Source organism: Pyxicephalus adspersus, chromosome 2, assembly GCF_032062135.1.
Source record: "Pyxicephalus adspersus chromosome 2, UCB_Pads_2.0, whole genome shotgun sequence".
In the NCBI taxonomy this organism is placed as follows: Eukaryota; Metazoa; Chordata; class Amphibia; order Anura; family Pyxicephalidae; genus Pyxicephalus; species Pyxicephalus adspersus.
In genome coordinates, this window is record NC_092859.1 from 22494118 (window position 1) to 22508833 (window position 14716).

General features: G+C 41.1%; 1 protein-coding gene across 5 annotated transcripts in view; it reads right to left on the minus strand.

The window, feature by feature from the left end:
- The window catches only part of SOX5 (SRY-box transcription factor 5), a 161320-nt gene that overhangs the window by 37878 nt on the left and 108726 nt on the right, over positions 1-14716 (minus strand). For all 5 annotated transcript variants that reach the window (XM_072399925.1, XM_072399923.1, XM_072399926.1 and 2 more), the window contains 2 exons: positions 5244-5370; positions 2116-2201 (listed from right to left, as the gene is read on the minus strand). In XM_072399925.1, coding sequence (XP_072256026.1) covers positions 2116-2201; positions 5244-5370 — 213 coding nt within the window. The remainder of the gene's footprint in view (positions 1-2115; positions 2202-5243; positions 5371-14716) is intronic.

The following is a 14716-nucleotide window of genomic DNA, read 5'->3' on the forward strand; positions in this document are numbered from 1 at the left end:
CATGCAATTATGAACTTCGGGCACAGCACACTCCTTCAAAACATTCCATAATATGGTGTGGGCACCTCAGAGACCCATTAATAGGGGGTCCGCGACATATAGGATATATAGGATTATATATTACAATATAGGATTTTGATATGTGTTGGAGTGCTGATTTAGAGCACTGGCACAAGTTCTAGGCCTCTGACAGAAGTAATACTGACAATGCAGCCGGAAGTACTACCAACCTTCTGTCACCCCTTTGCTGCAAATAAAAGTTAATTTTTTTGGATTGCGGTGTCCAGTTAAACTTTTCTAGTAGGTCATAAGTAGAATGGGCCAAGGGGGTCTCTCTTTAAATACTGTAAATGGTAATAGTCAAAGGAAACCAGATTGAAAGATGCTCATCTCACATATAACGGTACATGGGAACAGCAGACATACTTGTGGGTTTATTTAGAGACATAAAATGTTGTGTGCGCACTTTAGATGTAAACAGCATACAGTGGTTTTCAAACCCCTGTCCTCCATCCAAATCTGAAAAAAAGGTTTCTCTTCTTTTTACTAAAGGAGCTTTTGCTTTAAGACTACAACTAAAGGAAACAAAATATTTAGTGGTGATAGTCTTAAAGCAGAAGCTGTGTCCTCCAGTAAAGGCTCAGAAATGGATTTTAAGGTAAGTCCAAAACATCCAATTTTGGCTGGACTTCCGCTTTAAGTGCGTGTACAGTGTGTAGTGCATAATGGCGCTCGCTGTATGCTTAGACAGAAAAGATGTAGAGAGCAGGACAGCTTTGACCCCACAGAGAGAGAGCGGGAGATAAGAGTCCATTGTCCTCTGTATCCGGACTCTGCACACAGGCAAAGTCAATGATTAAATTGCATTGTTCCAGCTTTCCTCCCACCACATTAATAAGTGTAATATTTACCGCTTCTCTTAACCGTTTCACTCCAGGCCACCAAGCTGCTTGTGATTTAGGTACAATCTCATTCTATATGTCACATCAGGTGTGGTAACCAACAAGGTGTTCCATATTGTTCTAGATCTAAGGAGCCATTCTGTAACTCTGAATGACAATTGTGTAGGGGAGATCTGGTTGAAAGCAATGGGTGTGGTAGAAAATGTTTAAGCTTTTGTGTCGGTCATCTGACAGCATTCCCCCGTATCTGTAGCCATTTCAGGATCTGTACATACAGGTACTCCAGGCAGAGATACAATTCATTTCTTTTTACTAAAAGCTGTGTAAGCACCCTAACTTAACTTGGTTTTATCCAGGCCAGGAGTGGGAGAAGAAGAATCAGCGCAAGAAGCCAATCAGTTCACATGCCAAGAATAGGAATGTGGATAGCAGGAGAGAACAGGAGCAAAGGAGCTCTGTGCGTCCTCTCCTTTTACTGACTAGGATGACCTCTCCTCATAGCAAATAGGTTGAATGATTGTCATTAGATTGAAGACATCTAGTGGTAGAAAAAAGTACTGCGAAGGGAAATCTCTGGAATAAAGCTGAATATTGCAGCAAAGGTGGTTTTGCAGGTCTATCCAATTCTAACAAGATAAAACTAAATAACCATTTATTTTAGATATACTACTTTAAGAAAACAAACTGTCATTGTACACAAGGGTATTTATGGCTGCCTTTTTTTGTAATGAAATGTTGCAAATGCTATATCGTGCAATTCTTCCACTAGACATTGCAGTGTACTGGACCAGTACCTAACACTAAAAATTAACTCTTATTGGTCGCGGGCCTGATATTAACATCTCAAAGTGCAAAAATAACAATTTTATGAGCATATGTTTTTTTTTTTTTAACACCTCCCCAACTATATTATATGCTTGAATCAGGAGATGGTCTGGGTTGCTGTTCATAAGATAGTAAAGCACAGTCACTAAGCAACAATACTGATCAGGAAGCAGGGCATGTATTGACTAAATGGTTCTGCCCCATGTACAGATATGACAATAAAGCATTAACAAGCCAATAAGGGTAACATTGGGTGGGTCACAATCTCATAAATATAATACAAATGACTTTGATAAGACAACAGGACTCTCTTTTAATTAGGGGGATTTGTTGACATTGTTCTGTGCGGAGTTCCCCCCTCCCTTCGCCCATTGTTTGGCGTCCTTACCTGTAGTTGAAGAGGCCCCAGGCCTGGCGTTGCCGCGGCAGCAGCTGCCATGGTAGTGGGAATCAGCTGAACGGGGTAGGGGTCACCTAAGTGAGAGAATAAGAGAGGCGTCATCACCTTTTATCTCCTCTCCACCTGCAAATTAAACTCCAGCATTCTCTGCTCGCAAAGCCGCCTTTTGTGTGCCGTTCACAGGCCTAATGAAAAGGCCCATTGTGCTGCTTTTTACTAACTCCGCGCACAATGGCAGCCGGGAGCGGCTGGTGGATAAAAGGCGCTAGGCAATTAAGGCGGAAACCTCATCCTTCAGTGGTTTTCACTATTTTTCTTGCTTTAAAAATGTATTTTTACTAGGTGTTTAGGGAAAACAGGGGCTGTGCAGACTGCAGCACACATCACCAGATCTCTCTGTCTGGGACAGATCCATTCTAGCAGGAAGGTCGGTGCCGTATTAGATGATGGTCACCGGGACAATTTATACAGAGATGGACCTCTCTGGGACATATTCCCATCAAATGTGCAATATTTTCACCAATCTCAAATTTATGCAACAATCTGATTAGATATAAAATGGACCTGTCATCAGATACATTTTCCATGTTAAATGCAGAATATTCAGTAATGAGTAAGATTCTTCTGCTTTAATCTCCAGAAGGATGGGGCCATATTTGCCATCATTCAGGGGCACTATCTATACTTTGGACTGAGATGCCGTCTCAGAGACGACACAATAATTACCTATTATTGAGTAGGTCTGCACAGTTTTAATGATTTATAGGTGACTATACAAATTCTGGCATAAACTTTCATGTGCATGGCAACATTGTTCATCATCACTTGATAAACAGCTCCTTTCTTTGCAAAAATGGGAGAGATTGGTTCACATAGCAGTATATTCACAGATCATATAGAGTTCTTTTCATAGTTATTGAAGCCCAGCCTTGCCTAGTCCGGGCCTATTTGTCTTAGGTGATGCAGAATTCATGTCAAGACCATGATGTTTCTACAGACACATAAATGCTGCAGATAGCAATGTGTAGGAATTGTTCAGCCGGTCACTGTGGTTACACATTTATTAGGTTAGCTGTACAGTTCCACATGGGCATGTTATCCTATGACAACTGACTGCACTATGGTCCTGACGTGTGACCTTCGCTGTCACATTAGAACCTGTATTGCACCGTCAGATTATTTGTTAATGATTGGCGTGGATGCCCCCTCCCTATACATCGGATCACTGCGCATTTTAGTAAACAGTAATAATTTGTTTAGCGGGCAGATTAAACACAATAATCTTGAAAATACATGGAAAGGGATATTTTGTCTTTTACCGCTTAGTGAATAGGGATCATCGAAGCATTTGGCCTATTGAATTAGTGTGATATGATTATCTCCTTATCTCTGTGCGATCGCACGGAGCGGTCGGTGCACTGCCGATCCAGAAAACATGTTCCACCGAGCGCAAGTCCCTATTTTCTCCAGCACAGCGACTCTCTAAAGAGCCGCATCTAATGTGCAAGGGGAGTGGGATGCACATTGGAGATTTGTCTAAAAAGGGCAGTCATGAAACACAGCTCATTCTATGATATTTATCAGCAATTCATACAATCCACACAATGTAATGTCCCAATAAATACAGTTAAGCATTGGTGGCTAATTATAATCTTTTTATAATTTCATAAATCTTTTGACATTCTCCGCTACCCCTTGGAGATTCTACTGGTAAGATATCTGTGCTGAGTTCCCAGGTCTGCACTCCTGCTGTGCCCAATTTAAGGGGTTCCCACCATTCCAATGATGAGTTCCCAGGTCTGCACACCTGCTGCCCCCTTTATAAGGGGTTCCCCCTTTTTTATTATTTTTTTCAAATTAAAAATGTGAAAAAAGAGGTGAGACTCTGCAAGGTATGCAGTACCAGACTTGGGAAATATGACTGTGGCAAATTCTAACTTCTGTAGCTTAAGTCCCCAAAAAATATAAATGCTGCACCCCTCAGCCCACCCGATAGCACCTAGAACTGAAATCTTTTTTTTGGGTGCAATAATATTATAAACAGATAAAGTGGTCTTTTCCATAGCAGCCAAAAATTTTACTTTTACAGCCTATCTTGTGTCTGTAGAAGGACAGGCTCAATATGATTGGCTACTGTAGACCACTAGACATTTTCCTTTACACGATTTATAAGAAACATTATGTCACATTGCCCTACAAAAGAAATCTCTTTGCACAGCCCGGCAAGAACATTATCTTGCTGGTGCAATGATTCTTTACAATTAACCGAATCAGCGGGGTGTCTGAACCCTAAACGTCCTCAAGATGTTCCATTACCTGCTGCTAATTAACAGTGAAAAGGTTTTTAATTTAGCTGATAAAACTAGCAAGTGTTTAACAGCAAGAACAAGACTTGGCCAATAAGATGACCCATCTAAACACCGGGGCTCTCATCAGACATCACTCTAACACTTGGTGAGGTGGAAGCTGTTCAGTGATGTTTAACCCTCAGCTCATTAACTTTCATTGGAGAGAGAAGGGCTGTGTGACACCTGTGTGTCAGAACACCACAACATTCACAAGATGTATGTTTAGGGGTTGCTATAGAATAATTGCTGCATGTATTGCAGCATCATTTCTACTATCCATCACCAGATAAGGGTTTGAACATGCACAACCCTTTGATTCCCTTTGGAAGTTAGGGAGCCAAAGATTGGGAATTGCCCAACAGTCCCTACCCTAAATGTCCTAATTTTGCCACATTAGGGAAAATATCTCTCAATTAAGTAAGGCATAACCTCTCCTAAATGAGAGAGGCAAACGAGAGTCCCTATTGAAAGAATCTCCTCTATTCCTTTTCTGGGGACAACAATATTCTATCAATTTAAAGGTCTAAGGACACCGGGAAAAAGAGATAGGGTGAGTCTGTCCCAACAAACCCTAACCCTTTCATACACTAAATCTAATCTAAAACTAACCAATATTTGCCTTTAAATAAATTTTAGTTAAAACATTAAAACTGATTAGATGAAATTAAAAGAATAGGAACACCAATCAGCTAACTGTGATATATGAAGAGCTAGTAAACATAATAGAAAAGGGTGTTGGTCTTGTTACAATTATACATGAAGACTTACTGCATCCGGCCTTGTAGCTAAATCCTGGGGGGATGAGGAAGCCTTGCTGGGCCGCAGCCGCGGCAGCGAGCGTTCTCTGGTCAGGAGGGAACACGGGGATCATTAATGGGGGCAACTGACCCTGAACCTGCAGAAAATAAGAGGATTATTATAAATCATTTATTTAATATAGGTTTATATTATATATACTGTATAATCTAATAAATACCCTTACAAGCATGTTTACACATGTTTATGACTTTCACTGAACATTCATTGGTGGCAAAACATTCATTATCATTTAAAACACATGCGCTAGAAAGATTGACTGAATTCTAAATATACCTCTTACTGCCTATATAATTATTATCTGTGCACCTAAAGATTATCACCCCCTCCTTCCTGTATGTATTCCCCTAACACATACAGAATCTATACATCGAGTGCACAAAATGAACAGCTGGGAGGAATTTTTTCGCTTCGTTTCTCCTCGGCAACGTGCCACAAAACTTTTTTTTTTTTTAATGGTTTCCAAGGATAAAAGTGACTTTGCCAAGCGAAGAGGCTCCAAAACAGACCTCAAAAACACTAATAGAAAGACAGATGGTTCTGCTAAGACGGCGGCTGCCAAAAACAGAGGGAAATAAATAAATAAAAATAAAATGGATGTTATTGAAGCTGATTGTAAAAGTCCTTTAATTACTGCCAATGTGGACACGGATATCAGATGCTCGGGCTGCGGACAGGGACTGGGAGGGACAGAAGCCACAGTGACCTTGCTCTGAAAAAAATGGGGACTGCCTTTAGGAGGGGGCACTATGCCACGTTCTCCGAGTCTGGACATCTTCATTGTGAAGTTCAGCACCTTCTGCCAATCTTCATTCATTAAAAAAAAAACCCACTTAATTGTACATATAGGCAAAGAATTGTGAAACTAACAGTCTCTAAAATGACATTAAAATGAACCTGTCCATTTCTTTACAAGATTTCCTCAATAAATTTCTGATTGTGTGTCATCTCTGAGCCAACAGCCCAATCAACGAAGTAGTAGTGACCCTGGAATATGGCCGAAATAAGGTGGTGCTGTCTTTTGGGGGAAAAGTAAACAAAACAGATGGTGCTGTTGTTCGGGAGTATTTAAATTGCATTTGGCAATAATTACCTGGAAGTGTTAAAAGGGAGCAATTACTTGACATGCATGTACTGAACGTGAAAACATATCTAGTGACAGGTCCTCTTAGGAAGGTAGTGCAGATAAACTAATGCTTTATGATTCACTGAATGTACTGGCCACATAGCAATAGAGAGGGAGTAGGGAATGCCCTGTGAGGTTTTAGGATAGTTGGTACTTATATCAGATTTTTAATCTGCAGCCCCTCTGTATTGTGTAATATGTTGGCCCTAATAATAAAATATAACGATGTCTGATCTCTACCAGTGTGCACCTCCTATTGATGTAAAAATGAAAACACCAGAACTACTGGGTATGACATACCGGCAGATAGTCATCGGTGTTACAAGCACCTACCGACTATCATATGGGTTTAAATTTCAGCTCCGTTACTATAGATTATAAAAATCTTTTCACAATATACACTCCATTGCTATTGTGTATATATAATGAGGGCTCCTTCCTCAGAATTAAACAATTACCAATACTTTGGAGTATGAAAATGTGTACCTGTGTTTGCCCCGCTTAACAAGGCAGTCCGTAGGCGAGAGCCACATGTTGGCCTCTTTATACACACACACACACACACACGCATGGAAATATGATCTCTTCTGCAGATCTCTCTCTAGTGAATGACTCCGTGTAATTCAGTTTCCCAACCACTGTTCTCATTAAGAGACAATTGAACTGGGAACTTTTGTGTTTTTTTTATTCTCTGTTCCCGTCTTTGTGGTTTTTCTCCCAGCTCCAGCCCCTCTGACGGTTCTCCTGGCGAGGAGCGCCGCTGCACTAATCACACAATTATTGTGCTGGGAACAGTTTAATTCAGCATTTTGTTCCTAACCACAGAACAATTACCCAACAATTTTGGTTAACCAGGAAACGCTGCAGCCCGGAGAGGGCCCGGTTCAGTGTTACGTACGAGCCCAGCTTTATTACTCTGCACAGAAGCCGTCAAGCAGCCGCTTCGCTACGGCAAACTGCGCTGGGCCACTTTGCTGATCCGGGACCGCCGGCGCACCCCCAGTCTAATAAAGTCTAAATTAATTACAAGAGATTTTATTGACTTCTTTATCTGTATCAGCAGAGCAGTTTTAATTATACATCAGCATGTTAACGAGACAGAAATGAATTTGTGGTTGGCTTCGGCGATGAGGAGATGCAGAGAGCGGTAATCCTCGTGATTACAAGATACGCTGGCGCAGGGAGGGTGGTGTCGTAGCAGAACCAGCGGGAGGGTGAAGCGGGTTAGCTGAGCGGCTGCTGGGAGGGTGAGCCCGCCGCCTGCTCGCTTGGCCAATCCAGCAGAGTACTGTCACTTTACAGATCATATATAACTGCTATGGGACAGGAAACCACCATAGTCAGGAACAAAGTAGCAGAACCATCATGGCTGCTGCCATTATTTTCTATAATCCTCGCTTTTAGTGATATAAACATCGCTATATACTTGGTGGCCACATTGCTGCTCATTGTGTGCATAAGTTTTGTCACCTAAGGAATGAAACTTTGTAACAGATATAAAAATGAATAAAAACATTGGGAAACTGTACATAGTGAGCTATTATAGTAAACATACTGAAAAGTATAGGTTCAATGTACACACAACAGTAAATGCAACATGAAGTAAATGTAAACCCAAAACACACTTTTATAGTTGCTGGTAATCCTGCATTAAAATTCCTTGCTCAGACACTTCCTATTATAGGGTGACAATGCTCTGTAGCCGTTTCCAATAATTTTTCTGTGTTGTCACCCTGTTGCATGGGCTTCCAACAGGGATGGCAAGCGGCTGAACACAATACACAGGGATGGCCCAGTGTTGTCAGCATCAATCCCTGCCTTAGAAATGCCTCGCAGCCCATCACTGGATTGCATATAGACAGGAAGTGACTGCAAAGAGGCTACAAAGAATCAAAATAAGTATTGTTCTTAGCCATGCCCCCCCCTTTATGGCTTTACTCCTTTAGGTAAACTGTATACTGAAAAAGTTATAAATGACAAGCTGTAACACTGAAAAGAATACTGTATACCTCCCCATGAGCTAGACTTGGTCTAAGGGAAAGCGTACCTAAGGCATGTCCAAATGCAAAACTACAGCCTGGATTATAATCTCTGCTGTTCTGGTTTACAGCCGCACTTCACAGAGGAAAAGAACGAGGGTTAAACTGACAGGAAGCAGCAAAAAAAAAAAAAAAAGAATATAAAAATGTGTGAAAATTAAAAAAGCATTTTTGAAAGACATAATGAGAGCGGGTTCTATTCTGCTGTGGTGTCACGGGTCAGAATCCAGCTGTCATATTCTACAGGAACAAAAGTGATTCACATAATGTAAATACAGTTTTTGGGCTCGGCGGAGAAGGTGCGATGTATACATTAGAATCTATTCAGCGCTCCGCAAGACACGTCTCAGCTGGATAATGTACAGGAATCATACGGGTGGGGGGTGGATTTGTCTTTTTTTTTTATGTGAATTAAGGATGATAGATATGAATTGTTACTTTTTTCCCCCTTTGCGATCTGAGATTTCTCCGACCCTGTTAATGTGTCAGTTTGGCGCAGTGGGAGTCTGTTTGTTCAGATGAATTGGTTATTTATGGGCGATCGGTGATGTATGCGCAGCTTATGGTCACACGGCGGATAGACAGCCAGAAACAATACGACATCGGTGAGCGCAGAGCGCCGGAGAATGCAATAAGCCCCCAACACTTCAACGCAAATCTCTCAACAGCTGCGCGTCACATGACCTGCGCAACAATAGCCAAAACCCCAACCTCTCCGCTGCTTCTTCCTGCGCCACCCCCCCTTCCCTGACTGGCGGTAGAACAAGGGGATTTGTGTCTCATTCTTCTTTTTTAATCAGCCTTTTTCTGATCATCCTCCCCATTTTAGCCTTTGGCCTAGAAATCTGAGCACAATAGCATTGCGTCCATCTGTGCTCTCCATTAAACCTCGGTAATCCCTGCACGAACAGCTGGACGCACACTGCGCCCTCTCTGCAAATTCGCTCGGCTACAATGGCTTGCACCCAAGAAAGGGCTTCTTAGAAACTGGCTGTCCAGGAGGGCCACCAGTGACTGTGTCCAATATAAAAGGGGAGATATGTAACAGGTGAATGAGAGATATGTGCTTTACTCATCACTGTCTTTACATGAATTGTATTAAGACCCAATCATGCCTTGGTGTCCTGGTCTGTTCCATTATTTCATTCTTTAAATTGCACCATGTTAAGGCAGTCCAAATAAAATAGGTTGACTGGCAATACTAAAAAACATCGAAAAAGACAAACATGCACCATGCATCACAAAAAATGATGGTAACGCACTTCTGTGGCTGTGGCTTATGCATCACATGCCAAGTGAAACAGCATTGCCTTAGTGTGCCATTTAAAACTAATTGCAGTACATGTAACATAACATGTGTAAAGCTAACTGGTGCATTACCACAGTGCACCAGATAGGTATGAATATGCCCTTAAAAATGGGGAAAAGCTAGATCCCCTCAGCCGTTTGCTTCAGTTTTTGTTGCAAATTTTTTCTTACTTCCTATCTGGTAAAAGAGTGGTCCCCTGAAAAGGAAGTGAGGGGAAAGTTTGTATTTGATGTATACATCAGACTGGAAGCATGTAGCAAAGCTGTGCCCAGACCCCAAATAAGTGCTACATAATCAAACAGTAGACTCATGGAAATCATCACCTCGCCTGACAAATCTTCCTGGATCCACACACAATTATCTCTTTGAGATGAACGGCGATTGTAAGGATCTGTCTATCATCTATGACACAGATTAATCTTAGCAGAAGGTTTTTCAGGAAAAAGAAGAATTCGGGCAAGCTGCCAGCAAGATGGAAGTTTTCAAAGCGTGGCGCTCCAGACTCGGCCCCCCGGTATCAGGTGCTATCACTTGGCAGTAGAAGAGGAAACAAAGAACTATTTCACCAGATTTATAAGTGGGTTTGTTTGTGGTTCCGTCTCCATGAAACATATGGGTACTGCCCTCTCAGAACAGGAGAAACACATCCACGTGCCTGCACTGAAATGCTCCGGAAAGGGATGCACCACCCAGAACTGATATTTTTTGATAGCAGTAATCAACCTGAATCACACAATGATTTTTTTATCCATTTAGCAGTGGGAATGTTAAGGAAGCAGAAGAAGTAGTGGGACTCCCTATGTAATAACTGTGCAAAGAGATGGACTGGGCACTTTGGTGGGGCAAAATATATCTGGTGCAACCAATCAGTGTTTAGCTAAAACTGGAATATTGGTTTAGTTAGCTGGCTCTTTATTTACATTAACTATATTACATTAACTCTATGCTATATCAAAACCCCCAGTAAAAATTTCCCTGCAGTAGTTTCTGTCTCTAACAACGTACAGTGGAGCAATGTGTTTGTTTCTCTGCCCCCATCCCAATGGTGAGAATTCCTACAGTATTATGCTCCCAACCGACTGATGCCTATTATGAGGGGCTGCCAATATCTTTGCTAGCTTTTCTTTATATCATGTGAGAATGAAAACACCCCATAAAAGAAAAGATTTGGGAACTACAGTAGGTACTCCCACCACAGAAGTCCCCAAAAATACAACAACAGGAGTTGATGAAAACGTTATCTCCCCCCTGCCAGAAGCCCCTCTGCATCCAGCATTCGGTAACATAGCGGCGGGTAAAATCCCTTTCGCCGCAGCGCTCGTTCACCCCCCGGGTATCCAGTCCTTGTTTAAGAATTCCTGAAAGCCAGCAATCTCGTAAAGTAAACAAGATGCGGCCGTATTAAAACTTTTAATGACTTCAGTAAAAAAAAAAGGTGGAAGTTGGGAGCCAGCTGGCAGTGCCGAGGAAACAGGCTGCACAGCTTGAACTTAAAGCTATCTTAACATCATGAAGAAGTGCCAATAATTAGCATATGTAGTGTGAACAGGTTTGCTGGCACGCACAAGTGAAAAACTCCAAGGTAAAGTTATTATTAGGGAGTAATTAGCTCTGTGAAGTAAATGAGTGGAACAATAGCTGCCAGCACCGACAATATGTCCAACATCTGACAAAGCACAAGATAACATTGTATCGCCCCGCTCCCTGCGCTAGAGTCTGTTAATAACCATATGTTAGTGTAATTAATGCAGAATCTTTCTGACCTGTTGTCACAGAGGAACAATACTTTGTGGAAGCCACGAAACAGCCAAAGCCGCATGCAAAGGCGCAATTTTTTCCTAATTTTTTTTTTTTTCATTTTGGGAGCTGGTTACAGAAACGCAGTCTGCTTACATCAAGCTGAGTCTACTTAGCAACCTGCATGCGGGATATGTATACGGACTCCATGGCCAACTTACACATTCAATGCTTTGTGGGGATATAAGAAGCAGTATAGGTAGCACATAATTCCCTGTATTCAGTTCTCAATTATTTCATGAATTGCTGGATCAGTTAGGTCAATTTCCTATATCTTTATAGCTGTGACTTGCCGAATTTCAGAATGTACCAATTATTAGGGACTGCCAGTGTGGTGAAGGATATAGGGGAAACTTCTGTGAAAATCTGGAAGGCCAGAAGAGTCAAAATGTAGGACCCTTTAAAAATGAGTAATCTTTGAGTCTTTTCTTTTCTTTTCCTAAACTCATAAGTTTATGTAATGTAACTAAATACGGTGAAAATTAGCTCTGGATGTAGTAAGCCATCTTCTCCTCTACAAGTCTGTCTTTTGGACCTAAATCTCACTTTGACAATTATTGTTTTTCTTTAGGTCCAAGATATAAAAAAAAGAGATACTTATGTACAATAGATAGGTAGATAAATACAGTGCAAAGCTGTAAGCTTCTGCACAGTTTATTAGGCAGTTATAGGATAATTACTGAACAATACTCTGCCGCTCTTTGATCCTCCAGTCTATGTTGTTAACATTAGTTGTGTTTTAGACAAAAATACAGAGATGACTCTCGACCGCCTTTCATTTCCCCCGACTGTTGGCAAAAGACTCATTAACTGACCAAGTTGACAGAAAAGAAGTGTTGGGTAGATAAAATCTTCATCTTATCCCCTTCTGTCTGCAGGTGACCTGGCCTATGTGCGTTAAAAGACACCACAAAAAACATAAATGAAAAAAAAGATAAAAAAAACGATGATAATAAAAAAGCAGACCGGATGTAAATTCATCACAGGCTGTGGAGAAGACGGCTTCCCATTCATCTCGTTACCAAACATCTGTTTAAGGCCCGTGTGATGTACCTGTCAGAGCCGCGACGCGCACACTGTTTGAACCTGCTGCCACAAACCTCGCCGCTGTTTTGATCAGAGGCTCCGGAATGGCTAATCACTGCATTTATCTCCTCTCATGTTAGGAAAAACACAGCAAGGATGTCTTCTCAACCTGAAGGTAATTAATCTTTCCGTGGGGGAATCTGGCGGAGTTTGAAATAGAAGATTTGATGGGCTGAACCTTGTTTTCTTATAGCTAAAGTCCTCCACTGATTAGCGAAAGGTGGCTTTTTATTAGAGAAACTCCGACTTCCAGCTTACTTGTCTCTATGAAGAAACAAGTACCATGGCCTGGCGCTATTTAGTTTGTTACAGGTCCATAACAATGGGCAATAAAAATGATTTATAATGGTGACCCCATGCCTATAGTGACATGACTAAACTAAACATTCAGTATATTGTGGACACTGGTGAGTTGCACTACTTATAGCCACCTATTTCTCCTAGGAACCCTACTGGCCAGATTTCTGTCCCAGGTCAGCAAACCTATCAGCTCCCCATCCCTGATAGTTAGCAACAAAGAAGAATTCTATATATAAAGAGTTTAATGTGTTTGAAATATATATAACACTAAAATCTCCTGCAGTGGTGGAGATATTCTACAATGGCTACAATGAAAATTTTATGTTTAAAGAATTATGTTTGACATCCTCTCTTTAAAATAAGTTACATTTTTGAAAAATAGTTATTTGCATAAATCTTTATTTTGCACATTTCATACTGGCACTCCCAAAAAGAAAGAATTGCAGAGAACACCGATGTATCTAGTACTGCCTGGCACTTATGCTGCCATTTGGCTTTCCAAGCTGATTGACATGGTGAATAATAATTATATGGGGGGGGGGGTACTCTCAATTTATCTCCTTATTTTTCAGAAAATCTCCACCTTTTATGCATAAATAACCATTCCTAGTAAACTTCATCCCTAAGCTCCAGTCTAGTGACTATGACTAGAGACTATATAAGTCTGCTGCAGGCAGCAGAAGAATTTCCTCAATCTTCACCCTCTCAGTGATCATACAGCAACATTGTAACTTAGAAGCGAGTCACAAGGTGAGAGCTGACATTTGTAAACATAGCCCAGACACACAGATTTACATAATTGTGCCATCTCAAATAACTGTAATCTTAAATGATGCCTGAGTTAATATAGAACCAACATGAAGCGTTAACATCAGCACATCACTTAGCATGCATGAGAAAAAAAATGATGCTGGGCCCACTTTGCAGAACCATGCTACCGCCATATTTTTTTTTTTTTTATATATATATCTGTAGCATATTTACTGCATTTCTGATCCCCAGTGAACTGCAAGATTGTCACCAAGACTGGTTGTTGTTGACCAAAAAAAAAAAATAATAATTATTTTCTTGAATTCTAGGTACACGGCTGAGACCAGTTTGCATGCAATGGTATTCTTTAGCATTTCACAGCTTTCACCATATTGACTAAAATATTTCCCTCCACAGAAAGTCTCCACCATGGGGTAAAGTGCCGCCATCACTCTAACTTTCTTAACTTTTTTTTTTTTAAATAATCTTGGAAAAGATAATTTCATAACAATCTGGAGTTTAATTTTGGAGCCAATTCAAATTCCTTCTCATGGCATCCACAATTAATGCTTTTTCTGATTTTACAATGTTATAATTAGCAACACGGAATGGCATTAATTGCCAGCGGAATGCTTCTTAATATGTCACCAAGATCAAATACGCTGACGGGGCTCCAGATTTTAATGGCGATACAGTTAAGTAGTCTGTAAATAAATAACAATAATTAATCTCATTCCAGAACAAGCGGAGTGGTGGATGACCGAAAATGGAACAGGAAGAATTTGGCATCTCCAGCCACTGAGGTTGCCCCCTGGGGGTTAAAAACATGAATTCCCCATCCAAAAAGTAGGCGTAATGTGATTCAAATGACCGGCATGGGCTGCTTCTCTACCACGCTAGTATGTGCGCACTGAATGACAATGAGCACTGCACAACGCGCACTGCTACTTCTCACACGTTGTCCAGATGGCGGTGGGTCACCCTTACTAAAATAACAGCCACAATGACAACAAAGAGG